We start from the raw sequence: 27,540 nt of genomic DNA, 5'->3' as shown, positions 1-27,540 counted from the left end.
AAATATGTCCTTCTGATATCTGTGTTAAACCTCCCACCCTTCACCTTGAACCTATGACCCCTCGTGAAAGTCATCACCGACCTGGGGAAAAGCTTCCCACCATTTACCCTATCTATGCCTTTCATAATTTTATACACCTCTATTAAGTCTCCCCTCATCCTCCGTCTTTCCAGGGAGAACAACCCCAGTTTACCCAATCTCTCCTCATAACTAAGCCCCTCCATACCAGGCAACATCCTGGTAAACCTCCTCTGTACTCTCTCCAAAGCCTCCACGTCCTTCTGGTAGTGTGGCGACCAGAACTGGACGCAGTATTCCAAATGTGGCCGAACCAACGTTCTATACAACCGCAACATCAGACCCCAACTTTTAAACTCTATGCCCCGTCCATTGGCCATGCTAAATTCTCCCCCAGTGTACCCGAACAGGTGTCGGAGTGTGGTGACTAGGGGATTTTCACAGTGACTTCATTGCAGTGAAACACTAATAAATAAACTTTAAATGAGAAGAGGTATAAGGTTCGGCCTAGTGACCTGATAAAAGAATGGTTTCTCTTCAGTTATACTGGAAGCCAAATACGATACAATTACAAACTGTTTTGTTTTAATAGGCTGATTGATAAACACAGAGCTGACATTCGAAGCAGCAGCATTAACACCCTTGAGAAGCTCGACTTTGAACCTAAGGAGCCAAGCTCGGAGCATGAGGAGGAAGCAGAAATGAATGGTAATGTTTGACTCCTTGTGATTGACAAATGTGACCTGGGCTTTGAAGTCAAACCTACACAAACCTCTACCCTCACCTCTCCTGTTAAACACAGGAAAAATGGGCAACTGGGCTTACGCAAATGTACCATGGGATTCTGATGAGCAATGGGACTGAATGTAGAGGGGCCAACTCTGACATTTGAGTTAAGTTGAACTGACCTTAAACTATAATCTACCTAACTATTTTTGTCTGCACCTATTTCTACACATAGATGTGTCAATTTCGACTCAACTCCTTTTATCTATGGGGAAGCGATGGCCCAGTGGTATTATTATTAATCCAGAAACCCAGCTAATGTTCTGGGGACCTGGGTTCGAATCCCACCATGGTAGATGGTGGAATTTGAATTCAATAAAAAATATCTGGAATTAAGAATCTACTGATGACCGTGAAGCTATTGTTGATTATCGTAAAAACCCATCTGGTTCACTAATGTCCTTTCGGGAAGGAAATCTGCCATCTTTACCTGGTTTGGCTTACATGTGACTCCAGACCCACAGCAATGTGGTTGACTCTCAACTGCCCCAGGCCAACTAGGGATGGACAATGAATGCTGGCCCAGCCAGTGACGCCTGTGTACCACAAATGAATAAAAGTATTTCCAAATTTCATGTCATCTGAAATTCTGAAATTGTGCTGTTCACACCTGAGTCTGAAATGGCTTAGCAAACCATTCAGTTCAAGGGCAATTAGGGATGGGCAATAAATGTGGGCCCAGTCCGTGATGCCCACATTTCATAAACCAATTTTAAAAAAATTGAAAGGAACTGCCCGTGGATAGCAGCTGTGGCCAAGAAACAACTTAATGAGAAAGGGGGGGGGAAGAAGCCCTGTCGACGGAGTAGCAGTGATGTGATATGGTCGCCACCTTTCCTTTAGTTGCTAGCCAGCCGGATGAGGCACTTTCTGATATGTTACTGGGTCATAAGGATCAGAGTGTGCTCAGGGTCAGCCTCTGGTCTGTGTTGAGTGAGTTGATGTCAGTGGAGGCACAGCAATCAACCTCAATGCTCTACACAAAGAAACAGCAATATTAGTCAGAGTCACTGATAGGCCAGTGGGACAAGTGTAGAAAAGAACATAGTGGCCAGAGGTTTATGTTGATCGGGTGGGCATACACACAACCTTAAACCGTGTGAAATCACGGGAGAAGGCAGATCTTTGCATATCCATCTTTGCATAATCATATATCTTTTAATTTAAGTTTGATATTTATCTTTAACTTTTTTATTTAATCATGGATGGTGGGTCTTCCACTTGGAATTTTTTTTTCTCATTGGAATATGTGTGAGCTGAAAGATTCCTTTAACTGTCTGTCACTGCATCTCTATTGACCTACCCTTTCACCTCATTTGCCAGTTCACTTTAGCTAGCTCTGCTTTCATGCCCTCATAATTGTCCTTATTCAATTTTAAAATACTAGTCTTAGACCCACTCTTCTCTCCCTCAAACTGAATATAGAATTCCATCATATTGTGATCACTGTTAGCTACAGACACCTTCACCCTGAGGTCATTAATTAACACTATCTCATTGCACGATACCTGGTCTTGAATGGTCTGTTCTCTGATTGGTGCCACAGCATTATGACTGCATCTTTCTGACAGGATCCCAATATTTCTTCTTTTATGCCCTGTCCTACTGTACGGTTTGCTAGAGGACCTGTACACTGCTCCCACAACTGACATTTTGCCTTTATCATTTCTCAACCCTACCCAAACCACTTCTCCATCCTGGTTTCCTGAACTTCGGCCATTGCTCTCGATTGTGCTCATATGATCATAATCTAACAGAGCCGCCCCTCCACCGTTTCCAAACTTCCTGCCCTTCCTAAACGCCATGCTCCCTTCAAGAGCCATGTTCCAATCAATGTCATCCTGAAGCCATGTGTCTGATATGGCTCTCGGATTGTACTTAATAATTTCTATTTGCATTAACAGTTCACCTGTATTGTTTCGAATGCTACATGCATTCAGATACAGAGCCTTTAGTTTTGTCCCTTTATTATTTTTGTAAACTCTATCCTTAACTTGGAGGTAAGGCAGCGTAGATTCACCAAAATGATACCGGGGCTTCAGAGGTTAAATTATGAGAGATAACACAAATCAAATTCGTATTTCCTGGAACTGTGAAGGTTTGATTTGATTGGAGTCTTCCAGATAAGCGAAACAGATAGGGTAGGTAGAGAGAGAAACCATTTCTAGAATTGTAAAATCCCTACAGTGTAGAAGGGCCATTTGGCCCATCAAGTCTGCACTGACAGTAAACCCACCCAGACCCCATCCCCGTAATCCCACATATTTACTCTGCTAATCCCAACGCTAAGGGGAAATTCAGCATGGTCAGTCAACCTAAACTACACACCTTTGGAGTGTGGGAGGAAACCAGAGCACCCAGAGGAAACCCACGCAGACACAGGGAGAACATGCAAACTCCACACAGACAGTCGCCCGAGGCTGGAATCGAACCTGGGTCGCTGGCGCTGTGAGGCAGCAGTGCTAACCACTGTGCCACCATGCCGCCCCAGGACATCCCTAAAGGACATTTCTACTGATTAGGGAACCGAGAACTAGGGACACAGTCTAAAATTCAGAGCCAGACCGTATAGGAATAAAATGAGGACATACTTCCTCACGCAAGATATGGTAGAAGTTTGGATCATCTGCAAACAGAAATTGATGTTGGATCAAAGAACAAAGAACAAAGAACAATACAGCACAGGAACAGGCCCTTCGGCCCTCCAAGCCCGCGCTGCTCCCTGGTCCAAACTAGACCATTATTTTGTATCCCTCCATTCCCATCAGTTATTAGGTTTGAATAAACAGGTTTTTCTTAACCAGAAGTATTAAAGAATGAGGGGGTGGGGGTGGAGGGAGGGGTAGGTGGGCAGGGGGAGATGTGTATAAATGGAGTTAGGTCACAAGTCAGTCTAGATTTGAGTGAATGGTAGGACAGGTTTGAGAGGAAAAATGGCCTCCTATTTCAATATTCACTGCCTCTGATCACTATCCAACGGTTAGTGTGTGGAGTTGTGACTCAGCTGTGAAACAGTCGAACAATCGAATAATAATCACTCTCTCTGCTCACACACAGAGAATGACTGATTGGGTGAGGTAACTACAAGGTCCCAACTAGGCCAGATATTGGTATTTGGCTCAAGAAATCTGAGAATCTTCAGCTTGTTCCCTTTCACCGTTCAGGATATCCAAGTCCCTGGAGCATGGTGATTGACAGATTGGCGACACTATTCTTGCGCTTCCTGGAAATGGTGCATCAAGCCCAAGTCTTGGTGTGGAGACTCCTGGAGCTGCACATCATCAAGATCATCTCTTCCTTTATTATTTGGATTACATTAAAAGAGGTGAGAACATTAACACAGACAAAAGTGCTTGTCCTAAGGAGAAATGGATGACACACGTGGTCCATGAAAGCTGTTTAAATCAGATGAACTTCAAGAGTGAGGATTGGGGGTGGGGGGTGGAGGGTATGTTGGTATGGGTGGGCAGAAGGAGGGTGTGGATAAATGGAGTTAGGTCAAAGGTCAGTCTAGATTTTCTCCTCAAACCTGGTCGGACAGGTAGGACAGGGTAAATACATGGGTTTATGGGGATAGGGCCTGGGTGGGACTGTGGTTGGTGCCGACTCGATGGGCCAAATGGCTTCCTTCTGCACTGTAGAGAGTCTATGAAATCTTCATTGAGGAACCTGTTTATTGAGCATCAGTGTTTATACCTGTGTAACCAGGCCAGACAGCAGGATAAAATAGTCTGGAGTCAAATTCCCACAAAGGTTCCGCAATATTCCACACTTGGTGTTGTTGTTCCTGCTGGAGCTATGGTGGGGGATCGGGAAACCCGTGTGGGAATTTCCAAATGTCTGGTATTCTAACAGTTTTCTGTCAAAAAGCTGGATCCAGGACCTGGAAGTTTCCTTCCAACTGGCAGTGACAAGGCAATCCCAGAATTGGAGAGCACATTGTACATTTCTGCTGGGTTTCTCAATAGCAACCTCCATTTATTGAATCTTTATATTCCTGTCAACCTTTTACTTTATCGATTCCCACAAACGCATGCATAATGGGTGACACCCCTCTGCACAGTTCCCCAGCTCCCACCCCCGCAGAGATCGTAACTCCATGCTATAGATTGCAGTGGCAAGTGGTGACAGAGCAAGCACCCTTACCAGGACATCTACCTTGACCTTCTGATTGCTGTTCATAACTGGCTAATCTATCCCTCCAACTCCCCTTGTACAGTTGATCTGTTGCTAACAAGCCCTGACTCCTGCATCTCCCAGATCCACACACAATTTTATCCTATTAACAGGAAGTTGCATTCTGGTTTCTGTGGCCAGGTGCGGCACGTCTCCAGGTACTAATTGCACCCAGGTATAGAACATTCCCAGGTATAGGACATTCCCAGGTATAGAACACTCCCAGGTATAGAACACTCCCAGGTATAGAACATTCCCAGGTATAGAACACTCCCAGGTATTGAACACTCCCAGGTATAGAACACTCCCAGGTATAGAACATTCCCAGGTATAGAACACTCCCAGGTATAGAACATTCCCAGGTATAGAACATTCCCAGGTATAGAACACTCCCAGGTATAGAACACTCCCAGGTATAGAACATTCCCAGGTATAGAACATTCCCAGGTATAGAACACTCCCAGATATAGAACACTCCCAGGTATAGAACATTCCCAGGTATAGAACACTCCCAGGTATAGAACACTCCCAGGTATAGAACATTCCCAGGTATAGAACAATCCCAGGTATAGAACATTCCCAGGTATAGAACATTCCCAGGTGTAGAACACACCCAGGTATAGAACATTCCCAGGTATAGAACACTCCCAGGTATAGGACATTCCCAGGTATAGAACACACCCAGGTATAGGACATTCCCAGGTATAGAACACTCCCAGGTATAGAACATTCCCAGGTATAGAACACTCCCAGGTATAGAACACTCCCAGGTATAGAACATTCTCAGGTATAGAACACTCCCAGGTATAGGACATTCCCAGGTATAGAACACACCCAGGTATAGAATGCCCCCAGGTATTAAATGGTCCCAGGCACAGAAGGCCCTGAGGTATAGAACCATCCCTGGGTACAGAACCACCCCCCCACCTGCCAGGTACAGAAAATCCGCACCCTCTCCCTGCACCCCACCCCCCTGCAGCTACAGAGCAACCCCAGATATAAAAACCCTTCCCCAGGTGCAGAAACACCCGCCCAGGTACAGAACATCTGCCCAGGTACTGGATGTGGTACAGAACACCCCACCCAGGTACAAAACACCCCACCCAGGTACAAAACACCCCACCCAGGTACAAAACACCCCACCCAGGTACAAAACACCCCACCCAGGTACAGAACACCCCCCAAGTACAGAACCCCGCCCCCAGGTACAGAACACCCCCCCCCCCCCCACCGCCCCCTCCAGGTACAGAACACCCACCCCCCAAGATACGCACCCCCCGCACCCCCCGCCTCCTCCAGGTACAGAACACCCCTCCCACCACCAGGTGCAGAATCTCCCTCCCCCAGATACAGAATGCCCCCCCCCCACCTCCAGGTACAGAACCCCCACCCCCCAAGATACGCCCCCCCCCTCCCCCGCCTCCCCAGGTACAGAACCCCCACACCCCCCAAGGTCCAGTACCCCCCAGGTACAGAAACTCCCTCCAGGTACAGAACACCCCCCACTGTCAACATGGAGTCAAAGCCTGGATAAAAGCAAATTACTGCGGATGCTGGAATCTGAAACCAAAAGGGAAAATGCTGGAAAATCACAGCAGGTCTGGCAGAGCTCTTTTCTCTCTGTACAGATGCTGCCAGACCTGCTGAGATTTTCCAGCATTTTCTCTTTTGGAGTCAAAGCCTATTTGGGATGATTGCCAGTTGAAACAGGTCGGGCAAGTGTTGTTGGTGCTGGGCAAACAGCAGCAGGCATGAGGCCATCCTTGTGAGCCAGTGTACCAATGACACACCATCAGGCTGCTCCTACACACATTACATTTAGATATCAGGGCCCCAGTTGTCCCATTGTTTCCAACCATGCAACAAGACGCTTGTTTCATTGTGGACTATCTGGAGACTTGTCACTGAGTGCATTTGAATCTTTTGCAGGTTTCGTTGATGAATTACGTTTTTCTTATTCTCTGGGTATTTGCATTGCCCTATTCCTCATTCCGGCCGCTGGCATCCAGCATTTCCGCAGTGTGGGCCTGTGCCATGGTTGTGTGTAAAATGATGTACCAGCTGAAGGTGGTGAAGTTATCCAAGTATTCTGCAAACTGCACTCTGGTAAGCAGTGGCACAGTCCTGTGTTTCTTGTGCTTTGTCAGCAGCAACTTGCATTTTTACAGCATGTTTATAAAAATCAATGTCCATCGTGGTGTGAAGAATAAAAGAAATTGAGAGATGTGACATTCAGGATGGTGAAACGGATCACCTTTGAGCAGGACAGGGCGTAGAGTGAACTGGAGGGACCTATGGTTGGATTGGAGAGAATTGGACCCAGTAATGAGGAAAGAAGAGGCTTGAGTTAGAGGTGTGAAGAGTGAAGCCTGAGAGACTGAGAGGGTTGCTGAAGGTTCGAGGTGGGAAAGACATGGAGTAAGAGGCTGTTGATTCAGTGCTTTGGGGTTAAGGTTAGGGACAAAGAGCAAAAGGATGGGAAGATAGAACTTAATGGTGGACTGGATGTGGACAGAGGATTGGCCACATTGGAATCTGTGCAAAGTGAAGCTAATAAGGAAACATTGAAAACATAAAATCATAGACCCGTTAGAGAAAATCTCCATTACAAGAGGGGAAGTGTTAGGTTTTTTAGGGAACATTAAAACTGACAAAGCCCCAGGGCCTGATGGCATCTATCCTCGTCTGCACAGGGAGACGAGAGATGAAATTGCTGGGCCTCTGATGGAACTCTTTGTCGCTTCTTTGGACACGGGTGAGGTCCCTGAGGATTGGAGGATAGCAAATGTGGTCCCGTTGTTTAAGAAGGGTAGCAGGGATAACCCAGGAAATTATAGGTCGGTGAGCTTGACGTCCGTGGTAGGGAAGTTGTTGGAGAGGATTCTTAAAGACAGGATGTATGTGCATTTAGAAAGGAACAATCTCATTAGTGACAGACAGCATGGTTTTGTAAGAGGGAGGTCGTGCCTTACAAATTTGGTGGAGTTTTTTGAAGAAGTGACAAGAACGGTTGATGAAGGAAGGGCCGTGGATGTCGTCTATATGGATTTCAGTAAGGCATTTGACAAAGTCCCACATGGCAGGTTGGTTAAGAAGGTTAAGGCTCATGGGATACAAGGAGAAGTGGCTAGATGGGTAGAGAACTGGCTTGGCCATAGGAGACAGAGGGTAGTGGTCGAAGGGTCATTTTCCGGCTGGAGGTCTGTGACCAGTGGTGTTCCACAGGGCTCTGTACTGGGACCTCTGCTATTTGTGATATATATAAATGATTTGGAAGAAGGTGTAACTGGTGTAATCAGCATGTTTGCGGATGACACGAAGATGGCTGGACTTGCGGATAGTGAAGAGCATTGTCGGGCAATACAGCAGGATGTAGATAGGCCTGAAAATTGGGCAGAGAGGTGGCAGATGGAGTTTAATCCGGTTAAATGCGAAGTGATGCATTTTGGAAGAAATAATGTAGGGAGGAGTTATACAATAAATGGCAGAGTCATCAGGAGTATAGAAACACAGAGGGACCTAGGTGTGCAAGTCCACAAATCCTTGAAGGTGGCAACACAGGTGGAGAAGGTGGTGAAGAAGGCATATGGTATGCTTGCCTTTATAGGACGGGGTATAGAGTATAAAAGCTGGAGTCTGATGATGCAGCTGTATAGAACGCTGGTTAGGCCACATTTGGAGTACTGCGTCCAGTTCTGGTCGCCGCACTACCAGAAGGACGTGGAGGCGTTAGAGAGAGTGCAGAGAAGGTTTACCAGGATGTTGCCTGGTATGGAGGGTCTTAGCTATGAGGAGAGATTGGGTAAACTGGGGTTGTTCTCCCTGGAAAGACGGAGAATGAGGGGAGATCTAATAGAGGTGTACAAGATTATGAAGGGGATAGATAGGGTGAACGGTGGGAAGCTTTTTCCCAGATCAGAAGTGACGTTCACGAGGGGTCACAGGCTCAAGGTGAGAGGGGCGAAGTATAACTCAGATATTAGAGGGATGTTTTTTACACAGAGGGTGGTGGGGGCCTGGAATGCGCTGCCAAGAAGGGTGGTGGAGGCAGACACGCTGACACGGTTTAAGACTTACCTGGATAGTCACATGAGCAGCCTGGGAATGGAGGGATACAAACGATTGGTCTAGTTGGACCAAGGAGCGGCACAGGCTTGGAGGGCCGAAGGGCCTGTTTCCTGTGCTGTACTGTTCTTTGTTCTTTGTTCATAGAAAATAGGAGTCGGCCATTCGGCCCTTCAAGTCATCATTCATCATAATTGACGAAGGGAAGGCGGTAGATGTGGTTTATATGGATTTTAGCAAGACGTTCGATAAGGTCCCCCATGCAAGGCTTCGAGAAAAAGTGAGAGGGCATGGGATCCAAGGGGCTGCTGCCCAGTGGATCCAGAACTGGCTTGCCCAAAGCAGGCAGAGAGTGGGTATAGATGGGTCTTTTTCTAAATGGAGGTCGGTCACCAGTGGTGTGCCCCAGGGATCTGTTCTGGGACCCTTGCTGTTTGTCATTTTCATAAATGACCTGGATGAGGAAGCGGAGGGATGGGTTGGTAAGTTTGCCGATGACACAAAGGTTGGTGGGGTTGTGGATAGTCTGGAGGGATGTCAGAAGTTACAGAGGGACATAGATAGGATGGAAGACGGACAAGTGGCAGGTGGACTTCAACCCAGATAAATGAGTCGTGGTCCATTTTGGTAGGTCAAATGGGATGAAGGAGTACAATATAAAGGGAAAGACTCTTAGTACTGTAGAGGATCAGAAGGACCTTGGGGTCCGGGTCCATAGGATTCTAAAATCGGCCCCGCAGGTGGAGGAGGTGGTTAAGAAGGCGTATGGTGTGCTGGCCTTTATCAATCGAGGGATTGAGTTTAGGAGTCCGGGGATAATGATGCAGCTATATAAGACCCTCGTCAGACCCCACTTGGAGTACTGTGCTCAGTTCTGGTCGCCTCACTATAGGAAGGATGTGGAAAAGATTGAAAGGGTGCAGAGGAGATTTACAAGGATGTTGCCTGGATTGAGTGGCATGCCTTATGAGGATAGGCTGAGGGAGCTCGGTCTTTTCTCCTTGGAGAGACGAAGGATGAGAGGAGACCTAATAGAGGTGTATAAGATGTTGAGAGGCATAGATCGGGTGGACTCTCAGAGGCTTTTTCCCAGGGTGGAAATGTCTGCTATGAGAGGACACAGGTTTAAGGTGTTGGGGGGTAGGTACAGGGGAGATGTTAGGGGTAAGTTTTTCACACAGAGGGTGGTGGGCGAGTGGAATCGGCTGCCGTCTGTGGTGGTGGAGGAGAACTCAATAGGGTATTTTAAGAGACTCCTGGATGAGTACATGGAGCTTAATAGGATGGAGAGTTATAGGTAGGTCTAGAAGGTGGGGATGTGTTCGGCACAACTTGTGGGCTGAAGGGCCTGTTTGTGCTGTAGTTTTTCTATGTTCTATGTTCTATGATCATAACTGATTATCATGCTAAATTGTCCCTTAGTGTCAGGGGGATCAGCAGGGCAAATATGTTGGGTAACAGGGATAGGACCTGGGTGGGATTGTTGTTGGTGCAGGTGTGATGGGCTGAATGGCCTCCTTCTGCACTGTAGGGATTCTATGATTCTATGATATTGCGCTTGGGGCTAAAGGGATCAAAGGATCTGAGGGGGAAAGTGAAAAAGGTTATTGAGTCTGATGATCAGATGTGGATATTTTGAGGAGTGTATCCATGTAGGAGGGAAATAAAATGAGTCGAGCCTTGGAGACCGTGTTGAACTTCAAGAAAAGCTTTTATTCCACATGCATAAGAGAGAGCTGAACTCGGGCCAGAAATCTCAGGTTGTCTGCGAGTCCTCTCTGCCCTTGGTAGATTTGGGACAGGTTAATATACAAAGGTTTACATTAGCATATTAATTCCTCGAGTTGGATACAAAATGGCTCTTTTAAACTCCTTATGCAGACTGTATTGTTCAATACAACTTTGTTAATCAGTTTCTTGGGCAGTTCCGTTTACCTGATTATAATGTCATAGCGTTGTATTTGCCCGACCGATTTGCACTGAAGTATTAATTGTTATCCCCCTCTGCTAGATGATGGTGTTTTGTGGAAGAGTATTCCCTCCTTCGACTGTATGGAGCCTGGCTGTCTTAATGCCGATTCTCCCATTGTTGTGATAATTGGAGCGATCTCCCGCACATTAGAAGTTGATAGCATGCGTTAATCATTATCTGTCAGCAGAGCAGGCTTCTAGCTGCCTGCACTAACACTTTCCTTCCCTTTGGTGAGGTCTGGCCCTCTGGGCTTGCTCTATGTAGCTCTGCATGTATTATACTGAAACTAAATAACATATGAACGGACATATAAATTAAAATATAAAAGACACGATCCCCGATATTGCCCTACAACAATCCAGAATATTGGCATTTTGCTCACATCTCTCCCTTCACATCTCACTCCACCCTAGCACCATTTCTCCCTTTTATCTCATTCCAACATCTCCCTCTCTCTCACAGCTCATTCATAGAAACATAGAAACTAAAAGCAGGAGGAGGCCATTTGGCCCTTTGCGCCTGCTCCGCCATTCATTGTGATCATGGCTGGTCATATTCAATATCCTGATCTCCCTCACCTCCATAGAAACATAGAAAATAGAAGTAGGGATAGGCCATTCGGCCCCAACCTCCTCCTTGCCCCCTCATCTCATTCCAATCTCCTTCCCTCCCTCTCATCCCATTCCAACTTCCTTCTCTCTCTCGCATCTCATTCCAACCTCCTTCAAACCTCGCCTCTCATTCCAACCTCCTTCCTTCCCACTCATCCCATTCTAACTTCCTTCTCTTCTCGCATCTCATTCTAACTTCCTTCTCTCCTCGCATCTCATTCTAACTTCCTTCCTTCCCACTCATCTCATTCCAATCTCCTTCTCTCCCTCTCACCTAATTCCAACCTCCTTCTCTCCCTCTCATCTCATTCCAACCTCCTTCTCTCCCTCGCATCTCATTCCAACTTCCTTCCTTCCCTCTCATCCCATTCCAACTTCCTTCTCTCCTCGCATCTCATTCCAACCTCCTTCCCTTGCTCTCATTTCATTCCAACCTCCTTCTTTCCCTCACATCTCACGCCACCTCTCGCATTCAATAAAGTGGTTTACTATTCCTAATCCTGCCATCCCTCACTCTGACAGAGTGTTTACATTTCTGAACCTAATTCAATATTTGTGTATTGTTTTATCCTGCTCTCAGAACGGAAGCCAGGAGTTGCTTTCCACATCCACTCTGTACGCTGGGCCTATTGACCCGACATATTGGTATGGAGCTCTGAAGAAGTGTGAAGGTGATGTCTTGCCCTGTGTCAAGGTACAAAACCTCATCAGTTTTAAAAGGCACAGTATTTTTCTGGGGGAAGCACACCACAATATGTGGAATCAACTTATTGCATGGAAGATATCCAGTCTCCTCACCTTTTAGATTGCTCTAAATGAAAGAATACTACTCAGAGTGACTCTCCAATATGGCCCTGACTTTAGAGTGAATTGTTCATGAGTCACTTCTTGGCCCAGTTGATTTTCTTTCTAAGAGTTTTCAGACCTACTTGGGAAACCTCTGGCTGAAGCTTGCGCTGTACCTAATGGAAATCGTGATGTGGAGATGCTGGCGTTGGACTGGGGTAAACACAGTAAGAGTTTTAACAACACCAGGTTAACGTCCAACAGGTTTATTTGGTAGCAAATGCCATTAGCTTTCGGAGCCCTGCTCCTTCGTCAGATGGAGTGGAAATGTGCTCTCAAACAGGGCACAGAGACACAAAATCAAGTTACAGAATACTGATTAGAATGCGAATCTTTACAGCTAATCAAGTCTTAAAGATACAGACAATGTGAGTGGAGGGAGCATTAGGCACAGGTTAAAGAGATGTGTATTGTCTCCAGACAGGACAGCCAGTGAAATTCTGCAAGTCCAGGAGGCAAGCTGTGGGGGTTACTGATAGTGTGACATGAACCCAAGATCCCGGTTGAGGCCGTCCTCATGTGTGCGGAACTTGGCTATCAGCACTTGGCTCAGTCTACCTAATGGAAATAACAGCATCTTCACTTTTAGACAAATGTGTAACCGAGCAGGGTTAAAATTCAGCGCATGCACCTGTAAAATAACTTATTTTTAAATAATTAATAGGCAAAGGATTTTTTTTTCAGGTTAGTTGCATCGATTATATATTTAGAAAAGCAGACTCCCCATGAGCCTTTTATAAAACCCCTCAAAATCTGACAAAGCATTTTCAACCAAAGAAGTACTTTAACAGTGTAATCATTCTTGTAATGCACTGTCCATTCTGCATGGCAGGGATTCTATAATAAGCAATTGAACATCAGATTAACCTACGATGCACATTACAATGGCGGTGTTTACAGATGAACAGACTGGATTGCTGCAACTTGCTTCCAAGTTCACTCAGCAGCGCGGATGGGTCTGAATTAACTCCGCAGTTGCTTGGCCTGAACTAACTGGGCTGCTTCAGCATCACTTCTGAGGCGAGACTCTCTTGACATTGTCTATCCAGTGCTTCACTTGCCTTCCCTGCGGGAGCAGCTTTTTGCTCCATTATCTCTGTAATGTGAATAAAGATATTCTAGCTGCTTCTATTCTTCAGGTGTGCCCAAACCGAAGCAATCATCTTCCTTGTAAAGAGTAGTTTCTTCAGTAGGCTACATCCTCTTTGTATCCTCTTTGTGGTGGCACAATGGCACAGTGGTTAGTCATGATGTGGAGATGCCGGCGTTGGACTGGGGTGAACACAGTAAGAGTTTTAACAACTCCAGGTTAAAGTCCAACAGGTTTATTTGGTAGCAAATACCATTAGCTTTCGGAGCGCTGCTCCTTCGTCAGATGGAGTGGAAATCTGCTCACATTTCCACTCCATCTGACGAAGGAGCAGCGCTCCGAAAGCTAATGGTATTTGCTACCAAATAAACCTGTTGGACTTTAACCTGGTGTTGTTAAAACTCTTACAGTGGTCAGTGCCAAGGACACGGGTTCGATTCCCAGCTTGGGTGACTGTGTGGAGTTTGCACATTCTCCCCGTGTCTGCATGGGTTTCCTCCGGGTGTTCCGGTTTCCTCCCACAGTCCGAAAGACGTGTTGGTTAGGTGGATTGACCATGCTAAATTCTCTCTCAGTGTACCCGAACAGGCTTCGGAGTGTGGTGATAGAAGATTTTCACAGTAACTTCATTGCAGTGTTAATGTACTTGTGACACTAATCAATAAACTTTAAAACTTCTGGTTTTCATTTTATCCCCAGTACCCATAATATTCCTACCAGCCAACATTATGAGTGTTAATTAGATGGATTAATCCAATGGAAGTAGGCTTTTAATTAAATCTATTGATTGTCTTGGAAATGTCCAGCTAGGCAGCAACAACCTGTAAGTCCTCCATTAACCACATTGCATCTTGTTCTCTTTAGAACCATTTGATTATCCTGGGTTTATTGGCATTTGAAGTTACTGTTTATCGCCACCAACAGTATTATAGGCTCCACAATGGACTCAAGACACCTTTAAGAGGAACCTTACTTGACAATATCACACGTCAGCATCTGGACGAAGGGCTGCTGAACTGCATCAAATACTTCACAAACTACTTCTTCTATAAGTTTGGGTTGGAGGTACAGTCACCCTGTGCGAGTTCTTCATTTTCTCAGTTTTTAATTTCTTTTTATTTGGCAAGTTGGAGATCTCAGGTTAAAGATATTGTGTTCCATTTATTAGCGTAAGATATCGACTATTTGACACAAAGTTAAGAAAAAAATATAATGTGGAGTAGTCATTTTGACATTGAACAAGTATTCCAGAGAATGTGAATTTATATCCCAGTATGGCAATTTGAGAATGTGAATTCTGTTCTTAAAAGTGACCTAAATAAACATACTGTGTCTCAGTAAAAGTTATCATAGAATCCCTACAGTGCAGAAGGAACCATTTTTCCCATTGAGTCTGCACCGACAACAATCTCACCCAGACCCTATCCCCATAATCCTATGTATTTACACTAAGGGTCAATTTAGCATGGCCAATCAACCTAACTTGCATATCTTTGGACTGCGGGAGGAAACTGGAGCACCCGAAGGAAACCCACGCAGACACGGGGAGACAGTAACTCGAGGCCGGAATTGAACCTGGGTCCCTGATGCTGTGAGGTAGCAGCGCAACTACTGTGCTGCTCCCGTGACCATTAAGTTGTTGGATTGTGCGAAGAACCTAATTAGTTTACTAATGCCCTTTAAGGAGGAAGCACTTGAAACACCATAGCATGCAGGGTTATGGACTGAGTGTGGGAAAAAAGGTTTAAGTTTATTTATTAGTGTCACAAGTAGGCTTGCATTAAAACTGCAATAAAATTACTGTGAAAGTCCTCTAGTCGCCACACTCCCCCGCCTGTTCGGATACACTGAGGGAGAATTTAGCATGGCCAATGCATGTAACCAGCACGTCTTTCGGACTGTGGGAGGAAACCAGAGCACCCAGAGGAAACCCACGTAGACCCGGGGAGAATGTGCAGACTCTGCACAGACAGCGACCCGCCAGGAATCAAACCCGCGTCCCTGTGAGGCAGCATGCTAACCATTGTGCCACTATGCCAGCCACAAGGGATTAGAATAGATAGATGTTTGATGGCTGGCACAGACAAGATGGGCTGTGGGGCCTCTTTCTGTGCTATCAAACTCTATGAAATCCACCATCCTTTCCCATTCAGCCCTATATGTGACTCACGCAGACTCGGGGGGAACGTGCAAACTCTGCACAGACAGTGACCCAAGCCAGGAATCGAACCCAGGTCCCTGGCCCTGTGAAGCAACAATTCTAAGCACTGTACCACTATGCCACCCTGTTTTGCATTGACCTGTAACATCCTGCATTGTTATCATCACTAAGGTAGATCCCCCAGCAATTAAATCAAGAGCTCCATTTCAAACCAATGTCTGGATTCAGATCTAGTGCTCACTAATTTTAACCCACTTGTATCATCAAGTGGAGGTTTTGTTGGACCCCAAGTCTGGACAGGTGTAATGTCCTAACTATGTTAGCGGTTGTGGGTTCTAAGCAAAAATAAAAAGACGTGGTTTGCATGCGTAGATTCAAAGTAACGCACACGAGGTTTATTGAAAGAGATGTTCTCTGCACTGAACAGTCTACAAGACGTGCAGGTTAGGTGCATTGGCCATGCTAAATTCTTCCACAGTGTACCCAAACAGGTGCTGGAGTGTGGCGACTAGGGGATTTTCACTGTAACTTCATTGCAGTGTTAATGGAAGCCTACTTGTGACACTAATAAATAAACTTTAAAACTTTAAACAGGATGTCAATGTGGAAATCTGGTGTGGAAAAGGTTAACCATTTGTTTCTTCTCAGGTCTGCTTCATGGTAGCCATCAACCTGATTGGGCAGCGGATGGACTTGTACTCTGCGATTCACGCCTTGTGGTTGTTGGTTGTTCTGTGCCGTCGCCGGAGAAAGGCCATCGCTGAGATATGGCCCAAATACTGCTGCTTCATCACCTTCATCATTCCCTTCCAGTATTTGCTGTGTATTGGGATCCCTCCATCTCTCTGCAAAGGTGCATCCTCAAGCCACTGGGATAATGCGCCAACCTGCTGTAAATTAACCAGTCTATTAGAGCTCACAGTAGAAATTCCCTCCAGTCACCAGATGTAGTGAGATCAGAGAGACACTTATAAAAGGCACGGTAGCACAGTGGTTAGCACTGCTGCCTCACAGCGCCAGGGACCCGGGTTTAATTCCGGCCTTGGGTCACTGTCAGTGTGGAGTTTGCACGTTCTCCCCATGTCCGCGTGGGTTTCCTCTGGGTGCTCCACTCTCCTCCCAAAATCCAAAGATGTGCAGGTCAGGTGGACTGGCAATGCTAAATTGCCTCTTGGTATCAGGGGGTTTAGCAGGGTAAATACGTGGGGTTACAGGGATAGGGTCTGAATGGGATTGTTGTCAGTGCAGGCTCGATGGGCTGAATGACCTCCTTCTGCACTGTAGATATTCTACGATTCTGTTCTATGAAAAGCATTCAATGCCGACACCCACTGCCGTGTATCCTGTTCACAGTTACCTTTGTGTTTGACTCCGTGGAGATGAAGACTATTCCTGTCCCCAGGCGCACTGGGGGCTGGCTCCCTCTGCTATCGGATGTGGAGGCCCAGGGTTTGCCCGCGGTCCACAGGAATTGAACAGCAGTCTCCAGGATACTGCTGTGTGAAACCCTGGAGAAAATTGTAGGGACATGAAAAAATATTTCTCTTTTCCAGATGTAAAAATATTGAAAGTTGGGGAAGGGAAGGCTGTTTGACTAACAGTCAACTGGGTAATGAATCTTTTTGCTTTCCAATTGGTGTAAGAAGGCAGTGTGTCACAAGGATAAATGTGTTGGCTGGCTAATTATAGAATCCCTTCAATGCAGAAGGAGGCCATTCAGCCTGTCGAGTCTGCACCAACAAAGCATCCCACCCAGGCCCTAACCCGTAACCCAACATATATAGCCTGTTAATCCCCCAACCTGCACATCTTGAGACATTAGGGATAATTTAGCATGGCCAATCCACCTAACCTGCCCATCTTTGGACTGTGGGAGGAAACCAGAGCACCCGGAGGAAACCCACGCAGGGGAGAACGTGCAAACTCCACACAGTCACACAATTCCAGAATTGAACCTGGGTCCCTGGCGCTGTGAGGCAATAGTGCTAACCACTGTGCCACTGTGCCAGAGTGTGAGGATAAATCATGTGATGAAACCCCTAGGAATACATTTAATCACCCTTGGCAACATTCTGAGGCCCACACTGCATATGAAATACTGCTTCCATGCAGCCCTGCAGTAGTAGCAACACTCTAGCTGTGCTCAAGGACACAGTTGGTGATAGTCAGCATGGTTTTGTGGCAGGTAGGTCGTGCCTTACTAACCTTATTGAGTTTTTTGAGAAAGTGACCAAGGAGGTGGATGGGGGCAAGGCAGTGGACGTGGTATATATGGATTTTAGTAAGGCGTTTGATAAGGTTCACCATGGTAGGCTTCTGCAGAAAATGCAGATGTATGGGATTGGGGGTGATCTAGGAAATTGGATCAGGAATTGGCTAGCGGATAGGAAACAGAGGGTGGTGGTTGATAGTAAATATTCATCATGGAGTGCGGTTACAAGTGGTGTACCTCAGGGATCTGTTTTGGGGCCACTGCTGTTTGTAATATTTATTAATGATCTGGATGAGGGTATAGTTGGGTGGATTAGCAAATTTGCTGATGACACCAAAGTCGGTGGTGTGGTAGACAGTGAGGAAGGGTGTCGTAGTTTGCAGGAAGACTTAGACAGGTTGCAAAGTTGGGCCGAGAGGTGGCGGATGGAGTTTAATGCGGAGAAGTGTGAGGTAATTCACTTTGGTAGGAATAACAGATGTGTTGAGTATAGGGCTAACGGGAGGACTTTGAATAGTGTGGAGGAGCAGAGGGATCTAGGTGTATGTATGCATAGATTCCTGAAAGTTGGGAATCAAGTAGATAAGGTTGTTAAGAAGGCATATGGTGTCTTGGCGTTTATTGGTAGGGGGATTGAATTTAGGAGTCGTAGCGTTATGTTGCAACTGTACACAACTCTGGTGCGGCCGCACTTGGAGTACTGTGTGCAGTTCTGGTCCCCACATTACAGGAAGGATGTGGAGGCTTTGGAGAGGGTGCAGAGGAGGTTTACCAGGATGTTGCCTGGTATGGAGGGGAGATCCTATGAGGAGAGGCTGAGGGATTTGGGATTGTTTTCGCTGGAAAGGCGGCGGCTAAGAGGGGATCTTATTGAAACATATAAGATGATTAGAGGTTTAGATAGGGTGGATAGTGATAGCCTTTTTCCTCTGATGGAGAAATCCAGCACGAGGGGGCATGGCTTTAAATTGAGGGGGGGTAGTTATAGAACCGATGTCAGGGGTAGGTTCTTTACCCAGAGGGTGGTGAGGGATTGGAATGCCCTGCCAGCATCAGTTGTAAATGCGCCTAGTTTGGGGGCGTTTAAGAGATCCGTAGATAGGTTCATGGACGAAAAGAAATTGGTTTAGGTTGGAGGGTCACAGTTTTTTTTTTAACTGGTCGGTGCAACATCGTGGGCCGAAGGGCCTGTTCTGCGCTGTAATGTTCTATGTTCTATGTTCTATTTAAAGGGCTCCAGATGCATTCAGATGTGTTCCTGTAATGGGGCCTGTAATGTAACTGGACTGCCTGAGTAACCTTCCAATTATGTGATACCCATTGGTAGTGGCACGCTGTTCTAACAAAGTAGGGCTACTACCAGACTACTTTCTTTTCCCCGGGCCCTAAAATATTTACTCCTACACCTTCTGCACCTCCTCTTTGGACATCAGCTACTGATGCCAAAATGCCACACCTTAACACTTGGTGTCCTGTCAGCACATCCCGCGCTATGTGCTAGATCAACGTTTCAGTATTATATTGTATTGAGCTGCTCTCTCCCTTAATCACATGTACTAGTCCCAGTATTGTGTTATTGGGGATCCATTATCAGCTCCAGTCCAAGAGTGAATTTTCTCCCTTATGATGTCCTTTACAGATTACCCCTGGAGGTCCAGCCTGGGACTGAGTTCCAATCTCATTAAGTGGCTCTACCTGCCAGACTTCATAAAGAGGCCCAATCCAATGTTCCTGATGTGTAAGTAACCAATTTACCAAAGTCTCATCTAGTCAAATCGCAGGTTAGCCTTTCATTTTGGCCCAAGCATGTTTGTTTCTTTTAATTCTTATTTCTCAACTTCAAATCCCAGAATAGATTCAGAAGTCTGATAGATAATTTGAATCAAGAACATAAGAACTAGGAGCAGGAGTAGGCCATTCAGCCCCTCGAGCCTGCTCCGCCATTCAATATGATCATGGGTGATCTCATATTGGCCTCAACCCCACTTTCCTGCCCATTCACCATAATCCTTCAACCCATTACAAATTAAAAATCTACCTCCTCCTTAAATTTATTCAATGACCCAGCATCCAGTGCACTCTGGGGTAGTAAATTTCACAGATTCCCACCCTGTGAGAGAAGTAATTTCTCATAATCTCTCTTTTAAATCTCCTAGCCCTTATCCTAAAACTAGGACCTCTTGTTCTAGGTTGCCCCACAAGAGGAAGCATCCTCTCCATGTCTACGCTGTCAATCCCCTTTATCATCTTATATACTTCAACTCGATCTCTCATTCTTCTAAACTCTAGAGAGTATGGGCCTAAACTGCTCAATCTCTCTTTGTAACAGATGTCCCTCATCTCCTGAATCAATCTAGTGATCCTCCTCTGAACTACCTCTATTGCCACTACATCCCTCTGCAAATAAGGGGACTAAAACTGCGCACAGTACTCCAAGTGCCTTGTATAATTGCAGCAACACTTCCTTGCTGTTTTCCTCTATTCCTTTAGCCATAAGTGTAAAAATTCCATTTGCTTTCCCTATTACCTGATGTACCTGAATACCAGTTTTCTGCAACTCATACACAAGGACACACAGATCCTTCTGTACCGAAGCAGTCAGTTAGCCAATCATCTATCCAAGCTAATAAATCACCCTTAACCTTACCTTGTGCATTAACCTTCTGTGCAGCACCTTATCAAACACCTCCCTGAAGTCCAGATATACTACATCTACAGGATCCCCATTATCCACTTTGCTTGTTGCATCTTTAAAGAACTTTTTAGAAATGCAAAGACTGATTAGGGACAGTCAGCATGGCTTTGTGAGTGGAAAATCATGTCTCACAAGGGTTTTTTGAAGGGGTAACCAAGAAGGTAGATGAGGGCAGTGCAGTTGATGTTGTCTACATGGACCTTAGCAAGGCCTTTGACAAGGTACTGCATGGTAGGTTGTTGTATAAAGTTAAATCTCACGGGATCCAGGGTGAGGTATCTAAATGGATACAAAAGTGGCTTCTTGACAGAAGCCAGAGGGTGGTTGTAGAGAGTTGTTTTTTCAAACTGGAGGCCTGTGACCAGCGGTGTGCCTCAGGGATCAGTGCTGGGCCCACTGTTATTTGTCATTTATATTAATGATTTGGATGAGAATATAGGAGGCATGGTTAGCAAGTTTGCAGATGACACCAAGATCGGTGGCATAGTGGACAGTGAAGAAAGTTATCTCCAATTGCAACGGGATCTTGATCAATTGGGCCAGTGGGCTGACGAATGGCAGATGGAGTTTAATTTAGACAAACGCGAGGTGATGCATTTTGGTAGACTGAACCAAGGCAGGACTTACTCAGTTAATGGTAGGGCGTTGGAGAGAGTTACAGAACAAAGAGATCGAGAGGTAAATTTTCATAGCTCCTTGAAAGTGGAGTCACAGGTGGACAGAGTGGTGAAGAAAGCATTCGGCATGCATGGTTTCATCGGTCAGAACATTGCATACAGGAGTTGGGACATCTTGTTGAAGTTGTACAAGACATTGGTAAGGCAACACTTAGAATACTGTGTGCAATTCTGGTCACCCTATTATAGAAAGGATATTATTAAACTAGAAAGAGTGCAGAAAAGATTTACTAGGATGCTACCGGGACTTGATGGATTGAGTTATAAGGAGAGGCTGAATAGACTGGGACTTTTTTCTCTGGAGCGTAGGGAGCTGAGGGGTGATCTTATAGAGGTCTATAAAATAATGAGGGGCATAGACAAGATAGATAGTCAATATCTTTTCCCAAAGGTAGAGGAGTCTAAAACTAGAGGGCATAGATTTAAGATGGGAGGGGAGAGATACAAAAGTGTCCAGAGGGGCAATTTTTTCACGCAGAGGGTGGTGAGTGTCTGGAACAAGCTGCCAGAGGTAGTAGTAGAGGCGGGTACAATTTTATCTTTTAAAAAGCATTTAGATAGTTACATGGATACGATGGGTATAGAGGGATATGGGCCAAATGCGGGCAATTGGGACTAGCTTGGGGGTTTTTAAAAAAAAGCGCGGCATGGACAAGTTGGGCCAAAGGGCCTGTCTCCATGCTGTAAACCTCTATGACTCTGGGACTCTATGACTCTCGCTCAGGCAAACACGATTTATCCTTCGTAAAACCAGACTGACTCTGATGGATTGTGTTTTGACTTTTCAAATGTCTCGCTCATATTTTCTTCATAATGGATTCTAACAATTTCCCAACAACCGATGTTAAAATAACTGGTTGGGAATTTCCTACTTTCTGCCTTGCTCCCTTTTTAAATAAAGTTGTTACGTTAGTATTTTTCTAATCCATTGGAACCATTCCCACATTCAGGGAATTTTGGAATATTATAACCAATAGATCCATTGTCTCCACTGATACTTCCTTTAAGACCCAAGGATGTAAGCCATCACACTTTGGGGACTTGTCTGCCTTCAATCCCAATAAATTTGTTGAGCACTATTCCATTCTTGATAATGATTGTTCTAAGTCCCTACCTTTCTATAACCTCTGCATTACCTGTTCCTATTGGGATTGTACTCACATCCTCCACCGTGAAAACTGAGGCAAAATATTGATTTAGCTTCTCCGCCATTTCTGCATTCCCCACTATTGACTCCCCATTCTCATCCTCCAAGGAACCAACATTCACTTTAGTTACTCTTCCCTTTTATATACTTAGAAAAGCGTTTGCTATCTTTTTTTTATATTTTGCGCTAATTTTGTTTCATAATTTACCTTTGCTCTTGTTATTAATTTTTTAGTAACCCTTTGTTGATCTTTAAAAAATTCCCAATATTCCAGACTGCCAATGGCCTTTGGAATATAGTGTGCCTGAGATTTTGTCTTCATGTTTGACTTTCTTGCTTAGACATGGATGTTTATTTTTCCATCTTACAATCTTTCTGCCTCTCTGGAATATATTTTAGTTGGGAGGACTTGTAAATCTCTTTAAACAACTGCCACTGCTCATCAGCTGTCTTATCTTTTAGCCTTCCTGCCCTGTCCACTAAGGCCAAGTCTGTCCTCCTGCCTACGTAATTGCCTTTGTTTAATTCCAGAATGCAAGTTTGGGACTCCAGTTTCTCACCCTCAAACTGAATTTTGAATTCTATCATTCTATGATCACTCTTCCAGAGAGGATCCTTAACTATGAGATCATTAATTAATTGCTGCTCATTACACAATACCAAATCCACAATAGCCTGCTCCCTGGTTGGTTCCATAACATATTGTTCCAAGAATCATTCTCTAGTATATTCAATGAGCTCTCCCTCGAGACTACCCTTGCCAATTGTCTTTTCCAGTCTATGTGCCTACTAAAATCACCCACGATTATTGCTGTACATTTTTTACAAGCCCCCAGTATTTTCTGCTTTATACTGTGCCCCACTGCAGAACTACTGTTTGGGGAGCTATAGCTTACTCCCACCAGGGACTTCTTTCCTGTGAAGGAGTGAGGGGATTGGAAGTGGGAGAGAGAGAGTGAGGGGATTGGGAGTGGGAGGGAGTGAGATGGGGATTGGGAGTGAGGAGGTTGGGGAGTGGGAGGAAGTGTGTGAGGGGTTTGGGAGTGAGAGGGAATAAGGGGATTGGAAGGGAAACAGCGAGTGGAAGGGAGTGAGGGGATTGGGAGTCAGATAGAGTGAGGGGATTGGGAATGGGAGGGAGCAAGGGGATTGGGATTGGGAGGGAGTGAGGGGATTGGGATTGGGAGGGAGTGAGGTGATTGGAAGTGAGATGGAGTGAGAAGATTGGGAGTGGGAGGGAGTGAGGGGATTGGGAGTGGGAGGGAGTGAAGGGATTGGGAGTGGGAGGGAGTGAGGGGATTGGGAATGGGAGGGAGTGAGGAGGTTGGGAGTGGGAGGGAGTGAGGGGATTGGGAATGGGAGGGAGTGAGGGGGTTGGAGTGAGAGGATTGGGCGAGTGAGAGGATTGGGAGTGAGAGGGAGTGGGAGGGAGTGAGAGCATTGGGGGAGTGAGGGGATTGGGAGCGAGAGGGACTGAGGGGGTTGGAGTGAGAGCATTGGGAGAGTGAGGGAGTGCTGGGTTTGGGAGTGGGGAATGGGAGAGGGAACCAAGTTTAGAAACTGCAGACTTGTGCACAGTTACATTGTGGTTCCTGTTGCCTGTGCAGTAACTGCATTAAAACAGTGTGCTTTAAACAGGGGATATATTTACACTTTGAAAATAATTCATTGTCCTTAAAGCAGTGTGCTATATAACTGTATATTATCTTAACCTTAAATAATTGACAAGTTGTCAAAATGTCTCCCTTCAAGAATGAAGCTCAGTCACTTCTAACGGTTATCATTTAATTCCTGCCTAATCATTATGTTGAGACCAATAGCGATGTTGCCTTGACAAGTACACCTCTGAGGCTTCTCTCTGCTTGTCCTTGTCAGATGACTTTATGCTGCTGCTGTATGCCTCGATGCAGTGGCAAGTGTTTGAAGATGAGAACACAGCGGCGATACGGATGATTGCAGGCGACAATGTTGAAATCAGTCGTTGCCTGGATACAGCGACTGTGACTCAGTATATTCCTGTCACCAACTTCCTTCACTGCAGGTAAAGTATTCCAGCAAAACCCTAACGCTTCTGTTCGGCACTTCAGGTAAACTGGAAAATCAGCATTAGCAGAAAACCAACCATTACCAGTGGGAAAGTAGTTATTTCTCTGTAAAACTCAGGCAAGCAGGAAAAATGAAATTAATGGAACCTATAAATATCTATCTGACATCAAGCATATTGGAAGGAGGTACACTGCAGTTTAGTCAGAGCCCAGACCTCACCCCAGACTGGGCACAGGGACAGGGTAGACATTAACCCAGACTGGGCACAGTACAGGGCAGACACTACTCCAGACAGGGTACAATACAGGCTAGACACTAACCCAGACTGGTCACAGTACAGGGCAGACACGACATCAAACTGGGCATAGTACAGTGCACACACTAACCTAGACTGGGTACAGACAGGCAGACACTAACCTAGACTGGGCGCAGCACAGGGCCAAATATATCCCCCTCCCAGTTTTGGTGCAGGAGCGTTCCCCACATTTCCTCTGGACAACACATTGTGCACAAACTCTGAGATATGAGGCCCTCTTGTCCGTGAACGGAATTCAGTGTTTTGTTCAGAGAACAACATTTCCTCGGCAACAGGTATCAAGAATCAAGGGGAAGGCATTTGGGTGACACATCCGATGACGTCAGCCTGACTGACAGTCAGTGTTAGACCTTCAGAAGGTTCCCCATTCTGTGAAGATTTTCACAGGATATCTAACAGAAGTGTGAAGCACTAGCTGTGGGTTTGTTTCAGTAAGGGAATGCTGGTGTCTCGCTATTTACAGTAAGAAGTTTAACAACACCAGGTTAAAGTCCAACAGGTTTATTTCGTAGCAAAAGCCACAAGCTTTCGGAGCCTTAAGCCCCTTCTTCAGGTGAGTGGGAATTCTGTTCACAAACAAGGCATATAAAGACACAAATTTTGCTACTAAATAAACCTGTTGAACTTTAACCTGGTGTTGTTAAACTTCTTACTGTGTTTACCCCAGTCCAACGCCGGCATCTCCACATCACGTCTCGCTATTTATTCAGAGCAGTGAGCTTCTGTCGATTTGTTTTTCTAGGTCTTATTTAGACATGTTGAAAGTGGTTGTTTTCAGCTACCTCTTCTGGTTTGTGCTGTGTCTCATCTTCATCACTGGGACGTCCCGAATCAACATCTTCTGCATGGGTTACCTGGTGGCCTGTTTCTACTTCCTGCTGTTCGGAGGGCAACTGCTCCTCAAGCCCGTCAAGGTTGTCCTCAGGCACTGGGACTATTTGATTGGCTACACCATACTGGTGATTGTGACGAAGACTCTATTTTCGGTATGTACCACATGCTCTCTGCCTGATCTTGCATATTAGCATAGTCCACCACTGACCAAGAGACACTGACTATGTTTAGGAGTATCCAACATAGATCTCTTGTGAGGAGTAGTCCAAAAAGAACAAAGAAAAATACAGCACAGGAACAGGCACTTCGGCCCTCCAAGCCCGTGCTGATCATGATGTCCTAACTAGCTTCTGCCCTTACTCGGTCCATATCCCTCTATTCCCTCCTTATTCATGTACCCATCTAGATGCCTCTTAAGTGTTGCTAACATGCCTGCTTCCACCACCTCCTCTGGCAGCACGTTCTAGGCACCCACCACTCACGGTGTGAAAAACTTCTCCCACACATCTCCTTTGAAGTTTCTCCCTCTCACCTTGAACCTGTGCCCCGTTGTAATTGACATTTCCACCCTAGGAAAAAGCCTCTGACTATCCACCCTGTCTATGCCTCTCATAATTTTGTAGACCTCTATCAGGTCTCCCCTCAGCCTCCGTCTTTCCAGTGAAAACAATCCTAGTTTATTCAACCTCTCCTCTTGCCAATGACCTTGAGACCAGGCAACATCCTGGTGAACCTTCTTTGCACTCTCTCCAAAGCTTCCTTCTGGTAGTGTGGTGACCAGAAACACACGCAATACTCCAAATGCAGCCTAACCAAGGCAGCATGATTTCCCAACTCTTGTACTCAATGCCCCGGCTGATGAAGGCAAGCATGCCATATACCTTCTTAATCACCTTGGCCATCTGTGTTGCCACTTTTAGGGAACTGTGGACCTTCACGCCAAATTTTAAGAAATTTATTCTCGAGAGGGCACTCATCTCATGGTAGCACAGTATGAGTGGCACAGTATGGGTGGCACAGTGGTTAGCACTGCTGCCTCACAGTGCTAGGAACACGCATTCAATTCCGGCCTCGGGTCACTGCCTGTGTGGAGTTTGCATGTTCTCCCCGTGTCTGCGTGGGTTTCCTCCGGGTGCTCCGGTTTCCTCCCACACTCCAAAGATGTGCGGGTTAGGTTGACTGGCCATGCTAAATTGTCCTTTAGTGTCAGGGGGATTTGCAGGGTAAATATGTGAGGTTACGGGAATAGGGCCTGGGTGGGATTGTGGTTGGTGCAGACTCGATGGGCGGAATGGCCTATTTCTGCACTGGAGGGATTCTATAATTCTATGATTGGAATAAAATGAGAATCCGGTGGGTTCCATAAAAAGCAGCAATTCACTGCACCAGAATTTAACACTGAGTCACCAAACCCGAACTTAAATCATAGAATCCGACAGTACAGAAGGAGGACACTTGCTCCATCGAGTCTGCAATGACCACAAACCCATCCAGGTCCTATCCCCATAACCCCATGCATTTTACCCTAGCTAGTTCCCCTGATACTAAGGGGCAATTCTAATACTAAGGGGAAGGGGGGAAGTATGAGGAATGCTTTGGTGGGGAATCCCTTTGGATTGTGTGAAGTTTGCACATTTTCCCTCTGTCGATGTGGGTTTCCTCCGGATGCTCCGGTTTCCTCCCAGGAGGCCAAGAAAAGAAGAGCCCCTTAACCCCACTCCAACCCCTACCCCTTTTCATGCCAGAGGTGGACACTTGATGGCAGCCTTCCCTGCTATGGGGGGAGGCATCAATTCAGGGCCTCAATTGGCCCATGGGCAGACAGAACACCCAATGCCTCACCCGCACCAGCCCCCATTTACCCCCCACTGTTGAAAAGGGGACAGAT

General features: G+C 45.9%; 1 protein-coding gene across 1 annotated transcript in view; it reads left to right on the top strand.

Moving 5' to 3' along the window:
* Nucleotides 1-27,540, top strand: part of LOC144508231 (piezo-type mechanosensitive ion channel component 2) — a 206,009-nt gene that overhangs the window by 72,956 nt on the left and 105,513 nt on the right. Inside the window, exons 15-25 of the mRNA XM_078236045.1 lie at nt 611-726; nt 3,969-4,129; nt 6,910-7,086; nt 8,105-8,111; nt 9,884-9,909; nt 12,209-12,322; nt 14,429-14,629; nt 16,374-16,578; nt 19,577-19,675; nt 24,332-24,497; nt 25,561-25,804. Of these exons, the coding sequence (XP_078092171.1) occupies nt 611-726; nt 3,969-4,129; nt 6,910-7,086; nt 8,105-8,111; nt 9,884-9,909; nt 12,209-12,322; nt 14,429-14,629; nt 16,374-16,578; nt 19,577-19,675; nt 24,332-24,497; nt 25,561-25,804 (1,516 nt within the window). The remainder of the gene's footprint in view (nt 1-610; nt 727-3,968; nt 4,130-6,909; nt 7,087-8,104; nt 8,112-9,883; nt 9,910-12,208; nt 12,323-14,428; nt 14,630-16,373; nt 16,579-19,576; nt 19,676-24,331; nt 24,498-25,560; nt 25,805-27,540) is intronic.

Source organism: Mustelus asterias, chromosome 20 (assembly GCF_964213995.1).
Source record: "Mustelus asterias chromosome 20, sMusAst1.hap1.1, whole genome shotgun sequence".
Taxonomy (NCBI): domain Eukaryota; kingdom Metazoa; phylum Chordata; class Chondrichthyes; order Carcharhiniformes; family Triakidae; genus Mustelus; species Mustelus asterias.
The sequence above is the reverse complement of the archived record's forward strand: the minus strand, read 5'-3'. Positions and strand labels throughout refer to the sequence as shown.